This window comes from Sturnira hondurensis, unplaced genomic scaffold (genome assembly GCF_014824575.4).
Source record: "Sturnira hondurensis isolate 20B ecotype Veracruz unplaced genomic scaffold, ASM1482457v3 Scaffold0006383, whole genome shotgun sequence".
NCBI classification, from domain to species: domain Eukaryota; kingdom Metazoa; phylum Chordata; class Mammalia; order Chiroptera; family Phyllostomidae; genus Sturnira; species Sturnira hondurensis.
This window is the reverse complement of record NW_028079014.1, coordinates 187,565-206,757: the sequence shown is the minus strand read 5'-3', so window position 1 is coordinate 206,757 and position 19,193 is coordinate 187,565. Positions and strand designations below refer to the sequence as shown.

General features: G+C 65.8%; 1 protein-coding gene across 1 annotated transcript in view; it reads left to right on the top strand.

Annotated features, from left to right (window-relative positions):
• Nucleotides 1-18,770, top strand: part of KCNQ1 (potassium voltage-gated channel subfamily Q member 1) — a 237,303-nt gene extending 218,533 nt beyond the window's left edge. Inside the window, exon 16 of the mRNA XM_037047796.1 lies at nt 17,699-18,770. Coding sequence (XP_036903691.1) covers nt 17,699-17,926 — 228 coding nt within the window. The 3' untranslated portion in view covers nt 17,927-18,770. The remainder of the gene's footprint in view (nt 1-17,698) is intronic.
• The last annotated feature ends 423 nt before the right edge of the window (nt 18,771-19,193 follow it).

Here is a 19,193-nt window from a genome sequence, read left to right as displayed (position 1 = left end):
TTTATCCTGTCTCACTCATTGTGTGTGTTTATTTGGGGTCCTTCTCGCAGCTTCTCTCCTGTGAAGCTCGCGCGTTTCAGCCTTCCCGATTCTCTGCCGCTGCTACGGCTGCTCCCCCGAGCCCACTCCCCGCGGCTCCCCGCAGGGACCGCTGCGCGGTCCCCTGATGGCGAGTCTGTTCTAAATCAACGTAATGTCCGCTTTATTTTCTTTTTGCTCAGAGAATGATTTAGGACCGTGTATTTTTGACCATCCACTATGTCACTCTCTTTCGTTACTGACTTCCCGTTTTTGGAGATACAGACTGTTCGAAACGTACCAACTCTCCCTTCTGGGCCTCCCGAGACGCCTTCGGGACAGCCTCCCGGCCGTGCGGGGCAGCAGAGACGGTGCAGTTCGCTGAGCCAAACCAGCAGGCTGTGTCCTTCCGCTCCTCTCCACCCTTATTTTGTGTGTTCGGTTTTCCTACTGTGACATGGTGGCTGCAGAGACAGTGGTGCCACAGCCACCAAGGATACCATGGGCTTCTCATTTATCAGCTTGGTCTGACTCCCCCCCCCACACTGTGGTCGCAGGCAGCCACCTCAGCTCCGCCCACGAGTGCCCCTTCGCCCCTATCCTTCTTGAACACCCTCTGGGGGTCTCGCATCTCCAGCCTCCACCTCCCTCGCTCTCCCTCTCACCCCTCCCTCTCCTTTCCAGCCGGGTGCTGCGTCCTGGGGGCCCCGGGCTCTCCTGCGCTCGCTGCTCGCCTGTCCGCTGGCCCGTCCCTCCTCGGGGCCCTTCTGCCATTGCCATGGTGATCAGGTCTTGGGCCTCCATTCCCCCTGCCGATGCCAGACCCTTCGTGTGTCTCTGAGAATGTGAGATCTACTCTAACTAATGCCCAATGAGACCCGCTCTGCCCACGCTGCCTCCTAAGATGGGAGCTCGCCCTGCGGTGAGGCTCTTGCCCCCTGGGGGTGGGGTCAGCCCCTCAAGTGTTTGCTGCCTCTTCCCCTCGGGCGGGGCCTGCAATCTTGTGACTGGGGGGGCAGGCACCCGGCGAGCACTGGAGCCCAGCGCTTCCCCTGCTTCTGGGCTGCGGCTCTGGGTGTAGAAGCTCAGCGCGTGCAAAGGCCCTGTGCCGGGCTGGAGCGTGGTGAGCCGGGAGCCGGGCAGGGAGCATCTGGGGAACACAGTGTGCGTATGGCGTCTCTGGTCTTCACACCAGCCTCAGGGGAAGCTCTCCAAAGGTTGGGGCGGATGTGTGTTTCAAATTGTCGCTCTGGCTGTGGGAGCGGCCGTGGAGGGGTGCCCACAGGGATGGCTGGGTGGGCTCAGAGGGGATCGAGGCCATCTGGCCTGAGCCTGAGCCGTGCAGGGCAGGTGGGACGCTGCAGAGACGCTGCAGAGGGCAAACCACACTGATGCCCCCCCCAGCCATCAGCCCTGGCTCGCCCGGCTTCCTGCCTGTCTTGTCACCCCGGACGGTCCGCCGAGGGCCTGGCCGCTCACCCCTCTGGAGGTCCTCGCGGTGGCTCAGAGACACAACTTCCTGTTCGCTCTGCCCAGGACCCCTCCCCCTGGCCAGGCTGGTCCTCGAGGTGTCTCCTAAAGAGGTGCTCCCTCCGGAAACCCCATTACCGTGCACGGGAAACGCATCCCACCACGCGAGCCTGTGCGGGCACGGCCCTGGGCGCATATCACGGCCCCCCAGATGCCTCTGGCCCGACCCCCAGTGCCTGCAACCTCACGTGGCGAAGGGGGCTTGCGGACGCGATTAGGATCTTGAGATGGGACGTTACCCTGGATTGCCCAGGTGGCCCCCATGTTGTCACCACGGGGCCCTTATGAGGGGGCTCACGGGCAGAGGTGGGGAGGGGACGACAGACGCGGAGGTCGGGGCAGAGGCAGTGCCGCACTGTGGCCCAGGCGCCGGAGGAGGGACCCCGAGCTAATGCACGCAGGCCCTTCGAGAAGCTGAGACAGGCCAGGAAACAGACGGCGCTGCGGCCCCCGCAGGCTCCTGACTTCAGCCCGTGGCACCCCTGAGCCCCCGGGCCGCGTGATAGTGAAATCCGTGGTGCTGAGTGAGTGGGGACGGCTGACAGCAGCAGCGGCCACTGGGACGGCCACTAGCTTGGTGCCGGGCCGGGACACAGCAGAGGGTGGCACGGGCCACGCCCGCCCTTGTGGGGCCGTGGGCTGGCTCTCCAGGAGGTGGGGACAGGTACATAGCCAGCCTCGGACTGGAGGCCGTAGGGAGAGCTCGGAGGCACGTAGCAGGGTCGTGACCCCGTCCAGGAAGTCGGCAAAGACACCCTCAGGAAGCAGCTGGGGTCTAGCATGAAGCCCGAGTGGGAACTGGCTTGACGGGGGATGGTGGCGAGGGCTTCCAGATGGGGGTGGCCCGCACAGAGGCCCCGAGGAGGGGGGGGGACATGCCTGGCTTGTGGGTCGGAGAGGAAGTGGAGGGCTGAGCCGGGGCCAAGGAGAGGGAGCAGAGTGAGGGGGGAGGCGGGCGGCAGAGCCGGCCTAGGGAGCACAGCCGGGGGGAAGGGCGCTGGGGACAGAGCCGCGTGAGAAACACCTGCACCTGAGACGACGCTGACACTCAGCGAGACAATGCAGTCGTGGAGCCAGAACAGGATGCTGTGAGAAAGAGACAATTAGAGAACCAGAAAGAGCCCTTGGAAATGTAAAATATGCTGCCGAATAAAAAAAAGCTCAGTGAAAGATTGGAGTAAATCTCCCAGAAAGTGGAATAAAGACAGAGAGATGGAAAATCTGCGAGAACAGCCAAGAAGCACAGAGACCCGGTCCAAGGAGGCCCAACACCCGACTCCTGGCTGTTCCAGGAAGGGGGGCGAGAGGCAGCCGAGGGAGGCCATGGGAGCGAGTGCAGGGCCCACCAGCACGGGGAACCGAAGCCCGCCGAGTCCCCGTGCCCCCTCCAGAACACCCAGGCATCTTCTTAAAGGACAAGGAGATGAGCCCCCCAGCTGTGGGCCTGCGAATGGGCTGGGCTTCGGCACAGATGATATGCAGAGCCGCCTTCAGCTGAGGGGAGCCATACTTCTATACCTAGCCAAAATAGCCGTCGGGGGTGAGGGGCCCGTCGAGGCACCTTCCCACGCTCGGGTGTTCGCAAAACGTCCTCTCTGCACCTTTTCTTAGAAAGCTACAGAGAGCACACCGCAGGCGAGCAGGGCAGAGCAAGGCAGGCCTCCGTGGCCCGGGGTGGGGAGAACCCGTGGCCCCACTCTCCTTGTGAGCTGCAGTGAGCACCCGCCTTGGGGTTCCCTACCCACCACAGTCACTGGCCAGCTCGCACGCACGCACACACACGCATTCACACACACATCACTAATTCTTCCCATAAGTGCCACGTGTCCGAATGGATGTGAGATGCTCCAGGGGGATCAGAGGAGATGGGGAGGAAGGGTGGGGCCACGGCACAGTGCTAGGAGGGAGAGGCCCATGGGCAGGGCGGGGCAGTGGGCAGGGGGCAGTGGCTGTCTCAGGGGATGCGGGAGGGGTGTCCTGAGGAAAGGCCCCCCGGGCCCTGAGCGGCCATGCAGCAGGGTTGGGGAGGGGCTCTGGTCGTTCCCTCTGGGACCTCGAAGGGGAGGTGGTGTCTCCGATGTTTACGGGCGGGCGCCCTTTTGCAGTTGGGGTGAGAGGTCAGCAGGACAGGCTGCGGCCGAAACAGGGCGTGGGAGGCTGGTCAGCACAGAGATGGCACCTGAAGCTGGGGTGTGGCCCAGCGGCCGGGTGGGAGGGTGGACAGGAAGCTGTGCAGAGGACGGACACCAGGACGAGGGCCCGCTGGGAGGGGCCGCGCAGAGGCGCGGAATTCATTCTTGGTCTGACTCGGCGCTACCACCATGTCCACTCTGACCCCACTAGACTCTGCACCTATTGGGGGCGGGCATCCCACCACTCGAGGCCCCCCCCATGCCGGTGCGTCGTCAGTGCCCCCTGAATTCTCATGGCCCGAGTGACGACAGCGAGGTGGGCACTGGGGCGGGGACAGCTGGTGTTGACAGAAGCCAGGAGGTCCCGGCGCGGGGAGCCGCGGGCCAGCTCTTCCAGCCGCAGATCGGTCTTGCGTGGGGACAGGGCAGGAGGGATGGCACGCTTGACCTCACCCTGGAGCCCAGACCAAGGTCACTTGCATACAAAGCTGGTCACCGAGGAAAAAGGACCCGGCCAGGGCGGGGGTTGGCACGTCCCGAAGGCACGGCCGACTTCGGGACGGGTTTCTGCCAGTCTCTGGTGGCAAAGGACGGCACCGGGGCGGACTCCCGTTCTAGGCGGCGGGGGAAGTGGGGGTCAGAGCAGAGAGGGAGCAGGACAAGCCCTTCCCACACACACTTCCCCAGCTCCCACTTTCCCAGGCTGCAGCCCCGGGGCCCCCGGGAGGCCCTCCCTTGGATCCCCCCACCCTCCTGGCCCTGGACCCTCTCCCCGGGGCCTCGCCCTGCCTGCGGTCCTGGAAACGATTTTGCTGTCTGCGGAGATCATGTGAGTTATAACTCTCCCGGGCAAGCGGCCTGTTACCTAACCAGGCCTGGCTCATGCCCATGTCTTGAGTAATTATTGGGGGGCGGGGGGCCATCCAGCCGCAGCAGAACCTCTCCGAGGGACGGCTATTGTTTCTCATGTCAGCTGCGTTTTGAGACCACGTTTCACAGCAGCTGTGACTTGGAAGGAAAGAGGGTCCGGGCTTTGGAAAAGGGGGAAGTGGAGACCAGGGTGGTGGAGGGGCTGCTTAACCCTTTGGGGCCCCCGTGCCCCTAAGCTTCTCAGGGTTGCCTGACGGAGAGCAGGCTTGTTGGGGATCAGGACCCACGGCCAGGCCCAGCAGCCGCCACTTGGCAGCGTGGATGGAAACCGCCACGCGGTTACACACAGACAGTCACGGAAACCGGGAGGCCCGCAGTGCTGAGGGCCCGCCAGGCCGGGCCCCGAGCCCTCCTCCCCAGCCCCCTCCCCGCCCCCCCCAGTCCCTACCCCGGAGATGTGCAGCCAAGCACCCACAGTGGGGAGGTGGCTCTGGCCCAGCACCCTCGACGCACCTCCCATGGCCCTGGAGGAAAGAGATGGGGTGTAGGGTAACTGGGGCTCCCCCGGGCGCCCCTCATCTCTGGGTCCCACCCCTGCCTCAACCAGGGACCCACGAACTTAGTGACTCAAGCATGCACCTACTGTGTGCCTGGAGGGGCGCCAGGTGCAGGGGGGGCCACAGGGTCCCCTTCCTCAGGAAGCGCAGTCCAGGGAGAGCCGGGCACGGCGCCAGCAGGCTGCTGGGGGCGGGGCGCACGTCCCTGAGCTGCAGGGGCCGGGAGGAAGGGGGCCGTGGGCGTGGGAGAGCAGTAGCGGATGGGGGTCGCCCGGGAGGTTCCGTGGGAGCAGGAGAGGAGTGGGACGGGCGGGCTGGGCAGATGTGCGGGGGCTGGGGAAGGGCTGCCCGCGCCGGCCTCGGCCCCTCCTGCAGCCGGGGCCCCACCCGGGCCTGAGAAGGGCCCTTTCTGGTGTGGAAAAGTGCATGGACTTGCTCACCCCCCACTCCCTAAGTCATCTTCACAAAGATCTGTGGGCAGGGAGGGTTAATCCCGAGGTCCTGGGGCGAGAGAGCCTGAAGGGTTCGGGGGGCAGGAGCACACAGGCCAGGGGCACTCCAGTGAGTGGGTGCAGTGAGGGTGGGGTGCCTGCAGGGCCGGATCGGGCCTGGCTGCGGCCGTAAGGCGTCTGGACACAGGTTTGGTCGGTCGGGAGACGTGGGAGGGTTCGAGTGCCAAGCCCAGCGAAGGCCTGTGCTGAGATACGTGCTCCCACGCTGTGGGTGGGGGTCCCAAAGCGAGGCCACTGGCAAAGAGAGGACGGACCAGATTCAGGACAGGGGGCTGGTCCCAGCTGTTTCTGAGACAGTGACAGCCTATTCCAGAGAGAGTCTCGTGCCCTGGCCAGCGCGGCTCGGAGGGCTAGAGCACCGTCTCAGCTCGTGGGGTTGGTTCCTAGTCAGGGCGCAGGCCGGGGTGGCACGTTTTGTCCCTGTTCAGGGCGTGTGTGGGAGGCAACCGACCGATCCTTCTTTCCCATCAGTCTTTCTCTCCCTCTCTCCCTCCCTCACTCCTCCTCTCTCTGAAATCAATAAGCCGTCGAGTGAGGACAACAGTGAGAAAGAGAATTATGCCACCCAGGGGGCTCCCGCCGAGCGGGGCACCCAGGGCTGAAGTGTGAAGGCCCAGAGTCCCTTCCCACGCGCCTCGCTGTCCGCAACACTGGGCTTCCATCCCGTGGCCCCCGACGGCTGCTCCTGCGGTCGCCATCACATCTGCCTTCCAGCAGCAAGAAACGGGAAAAAGACCCCATTCCCTCCACTGACCAGGATGCAACACCCCCCCAAGTCACTACAAGGCCCCTGAGAAACTGAATCTCCACTCCAGGGAGCCAAACACTTGGTGTGGTTTCAGGTTCTGTGGATTAAAAAGGCAAAATGGCCCCGGGGACAGTCAGCTGCCTTTGCCACGGGGTGGCTTGGAGGGTGGAGAGAAAGCACTCAGGTAGGGACTGAAGGAAAGAGGGGGACACTGCCACCGGTGAGGAAAAGATGCGGGGGGCACAGACCGTGTCGCTCCCAGGTGCTGCTGAGCCGCCATGGGGAGAGGTGAGGGCCTGGGGTCCGCGGCTTGTCCAGCCCGGAGTGTCCACCCACCAGGAAGCAGGAGCATATGGAAGCGGTGAGCTCAGCGACGGAGGGGCCCCCACCCACAGGGAGGTACCCGCCCCCTCGGAGGAAAGCACTGAGAAGTTGGGACAGAAGACACCATGAAGTAGCCACTGGGACGTCACTGGTCACAGGGGCCCCAGGGTACCAGGGACACGGGTTCGGGCGAAAGAGGCTGGAACGTTCGTGCACAACCTCTGGACAAATATGGCAAATTAGCTCTACTTCCACTCACTCCAAACCCTGCTAAAGGGAAGTAAAGGCGTCAAACAACATCAAGGTGTAACTCTGTAGACACAGAGGTTAGGACAGAAGAGGACAGACACCCCAAGTGCGACCCGCAAAGTTCGGAAGCTGGGAAGCAGAAGGCCCAGTGAGACCAGGGAACGAGAACAGGAGGCCGTGGGCGGGGGGGCGGGGGGGGCGGGGGAGAACCGCCTAGAACATGGCCCCTCCCGGCACAAACCCTGGACAGGCTGGTGTTGGGCCCCCGGTGTCCTTAGCGCCAGGGCTGCGCAGGGGCCGCACGGCACGCAAGAAGGCTCTTACCGAAGGGGCTCCCCAGCCTGCGGAGCCCGGCCCTCCCTGGCCCCAGAGAGGGGCATAGTCCCCAGAAACACTGAACTGCGTGCGGAGGTTCTGGATTTGGGGCTTCCTGGAGCAGCTGTGGGTGGAAGATAAGCTTTCATGATGCAACCTGAAAGGGGGACTCGCTGAACGTTTTTGTGCTAAAAAGTAAGACTCCGCCCTCTCTGCTCCTCAGTGCCCAGAGCCCCCTCCTCGGGACACATTATGGTCATTTCAGGGCACCAGCAGTAAAGGGGACACTCTGAGTGTCCAGGCAGAAAAAGTGGGTCACCCACGAGAGACATCAGACTTTTCAACAGCATCAGAGGAAGCCAGCACGTCATGGGGAAACGCCTGCGAACTTCTGCAGGAAAAAAAATCATTTCCAGTCTGGAAGTCCATCCCCAGCGGCACTGGCAGGTGGGACGGTAGACTACAGGCATTCTCACGCACGCACGGCGGAAAGTTTCACCTACCACGCGTTTTTTCTCAGAGAGTTACGTGGGACTCCAAGAAGACACTTCCAGGAGAAAAATTAAAGCGGAGGCTGATAGACCGCTGCTGTTACCCAGAGGATGAGAGGGAGTTCTGGGGTTCTGGCACAGAGTTCGAGAATGAACTCTCCGAAACGAAGTGCCCTGAAAACTGAGCGAAACACAAAGGCAATTCTCAACCCCGGGGAACACGGAAAGTCGCCGTCTGTGTTAGGAGGCTGCACGTTCCTCGGGAAGCAGCACTTTCCTAGTGAGGGAAAGTCGCCCTGTGTTCATGGGAAGTGCACAGCCAGCCTAGAGGTGCCCCCCTGGGAAGTGGGGGTGGCGGGACAGGGCTGTGAAAAGAAAACCTTGACCCTGGCTCCCGTGTCCGGCAGGCACTGTGTGAGGCCGCACACGGCCACAGTGAGGGACGGCAGCCGGGTGGGGGGTGGGCGCCGAGCTAAGGACAAGGGGCCGCTGAGCGGCCGGGCAGGGTGCCTGTGGGGCCGGGAATTGGGGAGCCAGCTCTTCCAGCTACTTTGCTTGCTAATGGAAGGGAAACCCCAGAGCAGCGGGAGAGGAGACAGATGGGGGTCAGGGCAGGGAGGTCCGTGACGTCCTGCCGAGGCCAGGGAGCCGGGGCTCTGTGGGGGGCTGAGGGCTTCCGAGAAGAGCAAGGTGGGGTGCGGAGCAGGACAGGCAGCCCCCCTTGCTGCGTGGCGGACCTAGGCGGCAGGCGCCCTCTGGGCAGCTGGGGGCTGCAATCGTGCGGCACAGGGTGGTGGGGAGAGAGGAGCGCTCGCTGGGGTGCCCCATCCCCACCTTTAATGTGGGGGGAGAGGGACCCCGGCGGGCATGTGTCCCAGAGCTGTGACCTGAGTGGTACCAAGGACGGTCTCTAAGGCCCCCCGTCAGGCCTACTAGGAACGCTTCAGGCTGTGACAGTGGGCCACCCGGGTCGCCCTGGATGCCTGCAGCCCGCACCCAACCTGGACCAAATGGGCTCTCTGCCCAGGCCCCGTGTCCCAAGAAGCTCTTCCTCTGAACCCAGGGCAGGAAGGGCGGGCTGGGAGCGCAGGCTAGACCTGTGCCTCTCATCAGCCCAGGCCAGGCAGGCCCAGGGCCTCCTTCCCGGTGGCAGCCTCCCCACCCTTCCACTCACCTTGTGGGCCTTCCTGGGAGCACCCCCACCCCTGCTGGGCTGCTCTCAGGCCTCCTGAGGACACCCCACATCTGTCCCCTCCAGCACCCTGACCACATGGCCACACAACCAGGGTCACACAAAGAACCTGGAGCCCTTGGGGCTCGTGCCCTGCCTGCTCGAGGCCTCTCTGCAGCCCACTGAGGTCAGCGGGTCCTCTGAGCCCAGACCAGCCCTTGGGTGCGAGCAAAGAGGCCTCGCCGCCCCCCCCCACATGGCACCAAGCCCCTGCCAGATGGGTCTCGGGGAGGTGCCCATGCCCCGTGATGGGGAGTCACCCCCAGCTGAGAGGAGGGCAGTGAAAGACTCCATGGGTGTGGGGCAGGCACGGGGGAGGGAGCGGTGCCGGGCACAGCTCTGAAGCTGTCCCGAGGGAGAGTGTCAAGGGTGGGGGGCCACGGGGGCACAAACAACACTGTTCCCCATCTATGGGGGCCCGCAGGGGCCTTGCCGGCCTTGCCCGCCATGCTGCCTTCAAGGCCTTAAACAGTGCCTGTCCCCTCCTGCCCCAGCTCATGCCGCTGGGGCCTGTCCCCCGGGTCTGCTGGAGCCCCCACTCTAAGAAGGGGTCTGCCCCAGCAGGCCGCTCGGCCCCCAACGCAGGGGGCTCGGCACCTGGCCCCCTCGTTGGGCACCGAGGTCCCCGGCAGTGCAAAGCCTGCGTGAGCAGAGGCGGGGAAGGAGCCAGCCGTGGGGGAGGAGGGACGGGTCGTGGAGGCCTCCAGCTCCGGGGTTCTGGGCCTCACAGGCTGGGAGGGGGGCTGTTACAGCCACGAAGCACAGGAGGCACGCCCAAGCCCCTGGCTGGGCCTCTTCACCAGGAAGGGGGCTGGGGGGGGGGGCCGCAACCTCTGCCCTGGGCCCTTCCAGGTGCCAAGAAAGGGGGAGGATGTTGGATTCCAGGCCGCCCAGCCCCCGTCTGGACCGAAGCCCAGAGCCCCTGGGGCCCAACCTCCAGCTCACTTCCAGCCGCAGAGAGGCGAACTCAGGGGTCCTGTCCTGGGAGCGGGAGGGGGCCGTGCAGGGTGGGCGGGGGCCTGGGGCTCCCCACCCGTCTCCTGCGGCATAGCTGGAGCCCAGCCCTGGCTGGCTGAGCCGGGGCTGCTGTCTCCAGGCCGGGGCCGTGGTGGGAAAGCAGAGGGAGTAGACACCCCGGCACCTGGAGGGCAGGCAGGGCGCCCCCCCGTCCAGCCCGCCATGGCTCTGGTGAACGTGTGCACCTCCGTGGGCACACATGTGTGCCTGTACTCTCAGGCCCAGCCCCTCCACTGGTCACCAGCCTGGGCCATTCTGGCCTCGGCGACAGCTCTCTACTCATGGCACCCATACTTACTGGGCACCCGCTGTGTGCCAGGCACAGGGCCAGCGGCTGTGACACCACAATGCGAGGCCCCACTGTACAGAGACAGGAGACACGTCCGCAAGCCCAAGGGGCACCCCTGCAGCATGCTGGGCAGCCCCAACATGGGGTCGTTGAGGGAAACACTTAGACAGCAGAGGCAGCCTGACGCTTGCAAAGAAAGCCTGCCTCCGAGAGTGGCAGGTGCAAAGGGCCTGAGGCTGGCGGGTCGTGGCAGCACAAGCAGGGCCAGCAGGGAGGATGGACCCCAGAACCACTGTGATGACCCCGCCATTGACTCTGAGGGCGTGGGGAGCCCCCATTGGAACGCTCCTCCCCTGGGACATTAGAGTGGCCGTTCAGACCAGATGCAAGGCCACCGTGGCCCCTGGAGGATGTGGTGGGTGGAGACCCCGATTCCGGCGGGTTTGCTGGCCTGGAGGATCTCGGCTTCAACGGGTGGGGTGCCTCCGCAGGTGGGTCAGGTGAGAGGCGTGAGAGCCGTGGCTAGGGCAGCCCCAGGGTCCCCGGCCTGACCTCTGCTGGGCAGGACCTGCACGGGGGCCCTCTGGAGAGGGACAGGCGACCCCAGAAGGCGTGCTGCCCTCCAGGTCCCAGCAGCGGGTCGGTGTCGTTCTGGGATTCAGGGAGCAGCTGCCTGGATGGGGTCCCAGGGGTGCGGCAGGCACTGCCCGGCTTGGGCCCAGAGAGTGGCGGACACCTCCAAGCAGAGCCGGTGGCAACCAGAGGTGGCCAAGCCAGGGGTTGGTTAGTTCTGTTGTCAGGGGATGGGAGGGCGAGCCAGAGCTCAGTGTGGGGAGCTGGGGGCACAGGGGGTTTGCGGGGAGAGGGGAAGGCTGAGCAGCCTGGGCTCACAAGCTGGGGGACAGTCTGGGGTGCCCCTTCTCTGGGTCAGTGGGGAGTGGAGTGAAAGATGGGGCCCAGGGCTCTGGGGGGGGTGGTGAGAGGAAGGTGGGGGACCAGGAAGACAGCGGTGTGGGTTCCCCTGGCTTCCTGCCCTGGCACTGGGGGAGACCCCTGGGCTGGATGTGGACTCAGGGGTGGATCTGGAGTGGGTGGGGGGCTGGATATGGTCGTCAGCCAGAAGTGACCTTCCCTGCAGCTGCAGAGGGCACAGGTGATGGGGCCGGCAGGGGGAGGGAGGGGGTTCAGTCGGGGGTCAACAGTCTCCGGGGTCACCTGCACACTGGAGGCCCAGGAGGCCACCGATGTGGGCAGGGCTGCTGCAGGGTGACTATGGGAGGGCAGCGGTGGGTGCGGGGCAGGATAGGACGAGAGCCGCAGACCAAGGGTTGGGCAGTCCAGAAACTGCGAGTGTCAAGAAAGGCGTTCTGAGGGGTGGGCGGAGGGGCGGCAGGCTCAGGGCTTAGATCCACGGAAAACTGGGCTGGGGCCTTGGGAAGGAGGCTGGAGAACAGTCTAGAAGCAGCAACAGGGCAGCAGGGCCCTGCTGTTCCTGCAGGGCGGCGGGAAGGGCGGCGGACACCAGCCAGGGCTGACAGCGAGCCCCCAGGCCAGGCCTGTAGCGGGGCCCCGGCCAGCAAGCCTCGGCCACCAGCACTGAGTCCTGTTCCCCTGGGTCCCCGGAGGCCACACCGGGTGCTGCCCATGGAGCCCTCAGCCTCCCCGACCACCGACGGTCACTGGCCCCGAGACACTGGCTGGGCGGCCACCCCAGGGGCCAGCTCCGCAGACATGTTTGCACACAGCAGCCCAGAACCTGTGTGGGGAGGAAAGCCAGCGCCAAGTCCCCCGAGCTGGAACACAGGGCAGAGGCCATAGCCCATACTCCAGCCACGTTTCGAAACCCCTGGGAAGGTCCCCAGCAGACGGCTCGGCCCCCTACCTGGGAGGTCGGGGGACCCGAGAGGGGCGACTGGGTCAGTGGGGGTGTTTCTCTGAAATGTTCTTACTTTTTAGAGAGGTTTTCCAAGCATACTTAAATTTCACGCAAAACCTTGTAAACTGGCTGATTTAAAGACAAGAGCTCCAGCTGGGCAGAACGCGGTGACCGGGCAGGGCCGTGGACGGTGCTCCTCTGGGGGCCAGCGGCGGGGTGGGGGGCAGGCGGGGTTGGGGCTGGCTGTCCCCAGCCCTCAGCGAAGGGCGCACCCTGCGGGGGGTGCATCTGGGGCAGCCTGGGGCACTGTTGTGAATGCCCCGAGAGAGAACAGGGTCCAGGACCAGGGGGACAGCCGAGGTGGCCTGAGAGGGGCGTGGGTACAGCCAACGTTGTGGGCAGGGCAGTGGCCAGAGGCAGCTGTGTGGTGCCGGGGACCTGGGGGTCCCGCCGGCCTCCCCCCTTGAGTCCCATGCTGGGCTGTGCTCAGGTGCCCAGACCACTGTTCCCAGGCTTGACCCCCAAAGCGGCCCTAGGTGGGGGACAGGCTCACCCAGTGCCGGGGAGGTGACATGCCCGAGGCACCCAGCCCAGCGGCGTCCCTGCTTCCAGAAATGAATGATGCAGGCAGGTCCAGGCGAGTAGGGAGGTGATGGCAGGCAAGCCAGGAGTGGGGGCAGAGGGTGGAGGCCCCCTAAGGAGGGGACACTGACCCCAGGGTCCAATAGCTCTGGAAGGAGCGGGTCATTCAGGGAAGTGGGACAGGTGGGGTGTGGTGTGTCCAAGGAGCTGGGAGAAGCATCTCAGGGCCTGAAGGGTCAGCAGCCGAGGGAGCTCACGGGTCCAGGCCTTGAGTGAGGGCCTCTGGCCAAGGCAGGGCTGTTATACCCTGGGAGCGGTGGGGGACCTACAGGGGTGCAGTTGGGGCAGGGCCCCGGGGAGTTCAGCCTGCATGGAGGGGCGCTGCTGGGCAGCCTGGGCATAGGGGCTCAGGGTTCCGAGCACCCCCACCCTGGGCAAGGGTGGGCAGTGGGGTGGCGGGGCCTAGCAGAGGCAGCGGGGCCGGGGGGGACAGAACAACACCCCCAGCCTGGGGCTTGTCCACTCCCCGGCTCCAGTACCGAGTGTCCTGTGGGCCTCCCTCCCCCAGCCTCCAGGACGCAGTGCTCCTCCGAGGGGCGGCAGGGAGGGGCTGGGGGAGTCTCAAGCCGCCAACACAAACACGGCCTCTCGGCTTCCAGAGCCTTTTTCCAGACTGTCCTACATTCCCCATCAGCAGGCCCAGCTCGGGGCTGCCCGAGGTGGGCAGGGCGGGCAGCCGCCCCGCCAGTCTTCCTCCGCAGGACCCCTGAGCCCAGGCAGCCTGCCGGGGAGGCCCATCCTGGGCCAGCGTCCCCACGAATCCCGGCCCTATGACCCAGGCCCCCTTCTGAGGGCGGTGAGCCCGGGACCCGACCGTGCCCTTCCTGAAGTCCACATGGAAGTCCGCACAGAGCAGCCTCCAGGAGGCCATGGACGTGACTCCACACACGTGGGCCTAACAGAGACACGGGGCCAGGGAGGACGCAGCTAGTATCTGGGCGGATGCAGGGAGCACCCCGGTGAACGGGCTTCCGTCCTTGGGGGCTGGGGGACACCTGGTAATAAGCCAGCGCTGTGAGGTGAGGTCCGGCTGAAGGACAGGTGAGGGGGCCAGGTGAGCACGGAGCCCAGGGAGGCGAGTGGGGGAGTGAGACAGGTGCGGACACGTGGGTGAGGTGAGGGCAAGGCCACAGTAACCCGGGAAGCTGTTCCCGCGGGTGGGCAGAAGCAGGGGCTGGGCCGGAGGCCCTGTGGCAGGAGCCAACTGGACGGGGGAGACGAGGCCCAGCTCACAGGGCCCCCCGCCTGCTGTGGGGAGATTTCCATCTCTCATTCAGAGCTCAGAGGGAGGGTCTTCGGCGAGTTCTCTCAGACTCGGAGCTGAGCTTGCCCCGGGGCGAGATGACTCAGGCCCTCTGGTGCCTGGAGCCAATTCGGGGGAGCCTGGGGGACGATGGAAGGGTCCCGGGGCTGGGTGGTGAGGGGGTGAGCTTGTGCTGCCCCATGTGACTTGGGACGATGTCCCCAATCGGCAGTGAACCTAGCATGAGGCAGGACAGGAACCCAGGCAGCCCACCCGCATCCCCGAGGCAGCCCACCCTCGTCCCCGAACCCGCCCTGTGCCCCAGATCCCTGCTGGGCCATCCATAAAGGCTCCAGGACAAAACATGTGTCCTCCCCTGGGGCCTCCCCCAGAGGGGGGCCGTGCACACCCCTCCTTACTGCCCCTGCCACCCCCTCCTCAAGGGACAAGGCCCCGGCAGGCGGCTTCCCTAGGGATTGGAGCACCAAGACGCAGTCAAAAACTCAGTCACCCTGTCTCCAGCCGTGAATACCGACATTATTGAAGCACCGTGACCCGCTTCCCGTCATGCCTGGCGCTGGAGGTCCGTCCAGCCCCACGGCCGCAAGGAGCGGTGATGTGTGGGTGTCGTTCCCTGCCCCTGTTGTGGGAGAGGGCCGCTCCCAAGCCCTGAGGGGTCCAAGCAGCCGCCCAACAGGGGCCACTCTGGGGAGGGACCAGGCCCACCCTAGGTGGCCGGCACCCGGCACCCCCACCTCTCCCTCTTGGCCAGAGGGCCCCCGGCTCTGCAGTCCAGGCACTGGGCCTTGGGGCACCGCCACGTTCAGTAGAGGGCTGGCGGGGCAGCAGGGCTCCTGGGGCCTGAGTCAGCGAACCGCAGATCCGGGGCCAGTACACACCCCACGCCAGGCACCCCACGGAAACTGGGCCACTCGGGGCAGTGGGAAGTCCTGCGGGGGAAGGCTCAGGACCAGCACTGAGGCCTGAGGGGCCTGAGGGGCCCAGGTAGTGGGAGCAGCAGGGACAAAGGCCACAGTGCTCCAGGACAGCGAGAGGCCCGGAGCAGAGTAAACAGAGGGGAAGCCACGGAGCAAAGGGGGTGGGGCCGGGGGACAGAAGAGGGGCTCGGGCTGCTCCTCCAGCCGGACGCAAGGCCAGGGCTCTCGGCAGGGAGGAACGTGACCTGGCTTGTCTGTAAAGGACCGCCGTGCAGAGCACGAGAGGGAGGCTGGCCGGCAGGTTGCACGGCAGTCCCCGCCCCCGAGGACGCAGCCCTGGCCGAGGCTGAAGCAGGGGGGTCGGCAGGGCCCCCAGGTCTGGCTGAGGATGTGTGGCCATCGCCCCACACACAGGTGCGCAGCACCACCAGGGGTCACAGGGATCAAAGGTCACAGCAGCTTGCAGAGTGAGGGCTGGGGCCGGGGACAGTGCCCTCAGGGGTGGGGATGACCGTGACATTCTGTGGAGATAGCAAGACCGCACCCTGGAACCAGACCAGGGTGGCCACGCCACCCCTTTCAGACTGAGTCCTGCCTGGGCCCCGCAGGCTCTGCTATCTGAGGCTGCGGCCTGGTGACACCCACCCGCCCTCATTCTGTGACGTGGGGGACCAGGGAGAGCCAGCGTGCAGGGGGACGGGGGGCACTGAGGGTCTGTGCTCAATGCACCCTCAGGGCCTTCCTGCCTCATCCTCTCGTCTGTGAAGTGGGGGTGCCCAGAGTTGAGTCAAGGGGCCCTGCGGGGCTGCATGTGTGTTGGGCAGAGGCCACCCCCTGGGGGCTCAGAGTTCGGGACAAACACAGGGCACCTGGAGCCCGAGCCCCAGGTGGCACAGGGCACCGAGGTCAGGCCCACGCTCCAGGACAGGGCATAGCGAGGGACAGGGGCTGGGAGGGCTCTGCAGGGCCTGCCACCGCCTGTGTTCGCCAAGCCTCCTGCCCACCCCACCGGGGCCCGTCACCCGGAGCTAGCCCAGGACCCAGCCCCTTCTCCGGCCACACCAAGCAGCCCCCAGCCCTCACTGCACCCCGACCACCAGACTGCGCCCTCTCTCCCAGGAACACCCTAAAAAGCCTCCACACCCACTGGCACATCTGGAGACACCGACAGATGTTCAAGGGCCGTAAAGTGAAAATGTATGAACCACAGAGTTTTCTCTGCAGAGGGTTTGGTGCATTGACTGAGGCCAACCCGCACGATGCCCCAGGCCGAGGCCTGCACACTGAGCAGTGCTCCCCACACCCAGACCGGCCTGGTCAAGGCTGCTGGCCTGCGTGCGGGGCCCAGGGAGCCCCAGCAGAGCCCAGAGCCCAAGCCACCCCACCCCATGGCACTCTCAGCACAGGCAGGCAGAGGCAATGAGGGGCCTTCTGACTGCAGGGGACCCCCCCCAGAGGCCTGGAGCCAGGGAGAGGGGTGGGGCTCGGGTGTGAGCCTGTCTCCCCCTCACACCCCCTCACATCACCTTCTGATCCCCGCCCAGACCCCTCCCCGCCCAGTATTGCATCTTCCCAGGATGGAACTTAGGGGTCAGGGGTGGGGGCTGCAGGGGTCCCAGCTGGGGACCCTGAGCAAGGCCCTTCTCCTTCTTGGGGGTGGGGGTCTAGGCCTCAGTCGGTGGCCCCCACACAGCCCCTCAGCGATCCAGGGTGCGGGGCGGGTGTCCAGGCTGTGGGAGGCTGAGTGTATGACCCCAGGCCCCCAGAGAAGCCCTGCCCACCTCCCTCCACAGCCTGGGCTGCCGCCTCAGCGTGGTCTGGGGCAGTTGGACGTTGGGCCCCTCTGGCCTGGATGACCAGGCCTCAGATGGGCCCCGGTCCCAGGGCCTGGGACAGCTGGGGATCAGACCCAAGTGCCCACCACAGAGGAGAGGCCACACCCAGCCCTCCCCCTGCAAGCTGCGGAGGGCGTCACCAGGGCCTCAGCCTCCGGGGAGGGGCACAGCCTCCCTCACAGGCCACCTGGAGGGGGCAGGGCTGTGGCGGCAGGACTGTGGCCCCATCCTGCCCCACCTGCCACAGGGTCCCCAGCGAAGCATCTTCTCCCTGCCTGGCCACCTCTCCCCTCCAGTTCAGTGTCCACAGAGGGAAGAGAACTGTCCCTGTCATGCCCACCACTGAGTGTGGGTCCACCTGGGGACCTTCCCCCAATAGCATCTTCTTGGGGCCACCTGCCAGCCAGCACCCCCCTTCACCTGGCCCTGGGGAAGGGGCACTGTGGCCAGCAGTAGGGCCCAGGTGTGTGTCCAGGGGGATGGAGGACCCAGGTTCCTCAGCCACAGCCATTCACCGCTGGGAGAGCCGCCTCCCCACGCACACCTGCCCCGCGGCAGCTGTGTCCCTGGTGGGCCTGTATCAGTGGGTGACGTGTCCTTCGCCCACTGTGGGGGGCCCCATCCAAGCCATGCCTCTCCACAGGCCCTGGCTCACACTGGGCCACCGTCCCCGGCCATAGAGGGGCCCCCTCCACCCACGTGTCTGCACAGCGCAGACACCCTCAAGGGACCCTGTGCACCCACGGACACGCGCATGCCCCACACACAGGCATGGCCAAGGCCCTCACACCCTCCTGTCCACAGGGATGCACGGGCACCTGAGGGCTGTCGGCACAGGGGCAGTGCCCCTGCCTGACTCAACTCCTCTCTCACCCCCACAGGTGACGCAGCTGGACCAGCGGCTGGCGCTCATCACAGACATGCTCCACCAGCTTCTGTCCTTGCACCGGGGTGGCCCCCCGGGCAGCCGGCCCCCCAGCGGAGGCGGGCCACCCGGGGTGCAGCCCTGCCGAGGCCCCGTCCACCCCGAGCTCTTCCTGCCCAGCAATGCCCTGCCCACCTACGAACAGCTGACCGTGTCACACAGGGACCCCAACGAGGAGCCCTGAGGGTGTCACCGGCCTGCCGCACCTCCTACTCCGAAGGGGCAGCCACAGGGCCAGAGAGCAGCCTCTCTCCCCCAGGGCCCAGACACCCTGCGGACCCCGCTGGGCTGCGGCTGGGCTGAAGCGACCTCTTCCTGGCTGGGGGGTACTGGTGCCTGGGCTGGGCAGGGAGCCCCTCTCAGTCTGCGTGGTGTGGGGACCCTGTGGCGGGGGGCAGGCTGGCCCTTGGTCCTCCCATGTGTGGCAGGAAGCAGGACAGGTGCGTGCGAGTAGGCCCAGCGCGAGGACAGTGAGGAACAACCTAGACGAGTCCTGTGGGCCTGGAAGCCGGGACCCAGGGGCACCCGGGGGGCCAGACAGGCATGGGCAGGGCAGGCCCAGCCCACGCCAGACTAGGGGTGCCCACGCGTCCCGCCCAGAGGGCCACAGGCCCAAGCCCTGACCCTCTGTCTCCAGAGATGCTGGTGCAGTGGCTGGGGCCAAGAGGGAGCGAGCCCCGAGGCCACAGCTTCGAGCAGGAGGGACCTGCTGCCGCTGTCTCTAGGGAGCTTCCTGGAGCAGAGTGTCTGCCACGGAGTGGGAGCGGACCGGCCCCCCACGTAGGACAGGCGGCTTCTCCTCCCCGTTCCGGAGAGAGAGGGGCCCTGACCCCACGCACATGCAGCTGGACAAGCGCACACAGGACTCGCCGTCCCTCCCCGAGACAGTGGCTCCTCCCGAAGTGGCTCCTCACAGAAATCGGAACGATCGCGGTGATTTGGAATCTGAGTTTCAATGAGTTGCACGGTGTGATTCTGGTGCTTCCCTGTGCCGGCTTTTCCTAATAAACCTGGAGTCACAGGCTGGTCTCCGCGCCTCTCGTACCTGGGTTCTGGGGCAGGACCCCCTCTGGGACAGCTCAGTCCTCCCTCGACACTGCCACAGTCCAACACGCCCGAGCCCCCCAGCTCCATCTGCGCCTGCCCAGGTTGGGGGAGGTGGCCCAGGAGCCCCCACCTTGCTGCCCCAGGCCTCTGGGGCCAGGTCTCCCAGGGGCCTAGGAGTACCCCAAGGCCAGGGCATTCCTGTCCCTGTCCCCAGGACATGGCTCTGCCCATATGAGCTAAGTGGAGAGGAAGACGGTGGCCAAAAATGGGGCCCATCCTCTTAGCCCCCACTCTTGCTGGAATGTTCTTCCCACCCCTCTCCGTCCACTGAAATTGTGCCCAGGCTCCGCAGCTCAGCTCGGAGCCCCTCTGACAGCAGCCTGGCCGGAGAGCCCCTCGTGGGC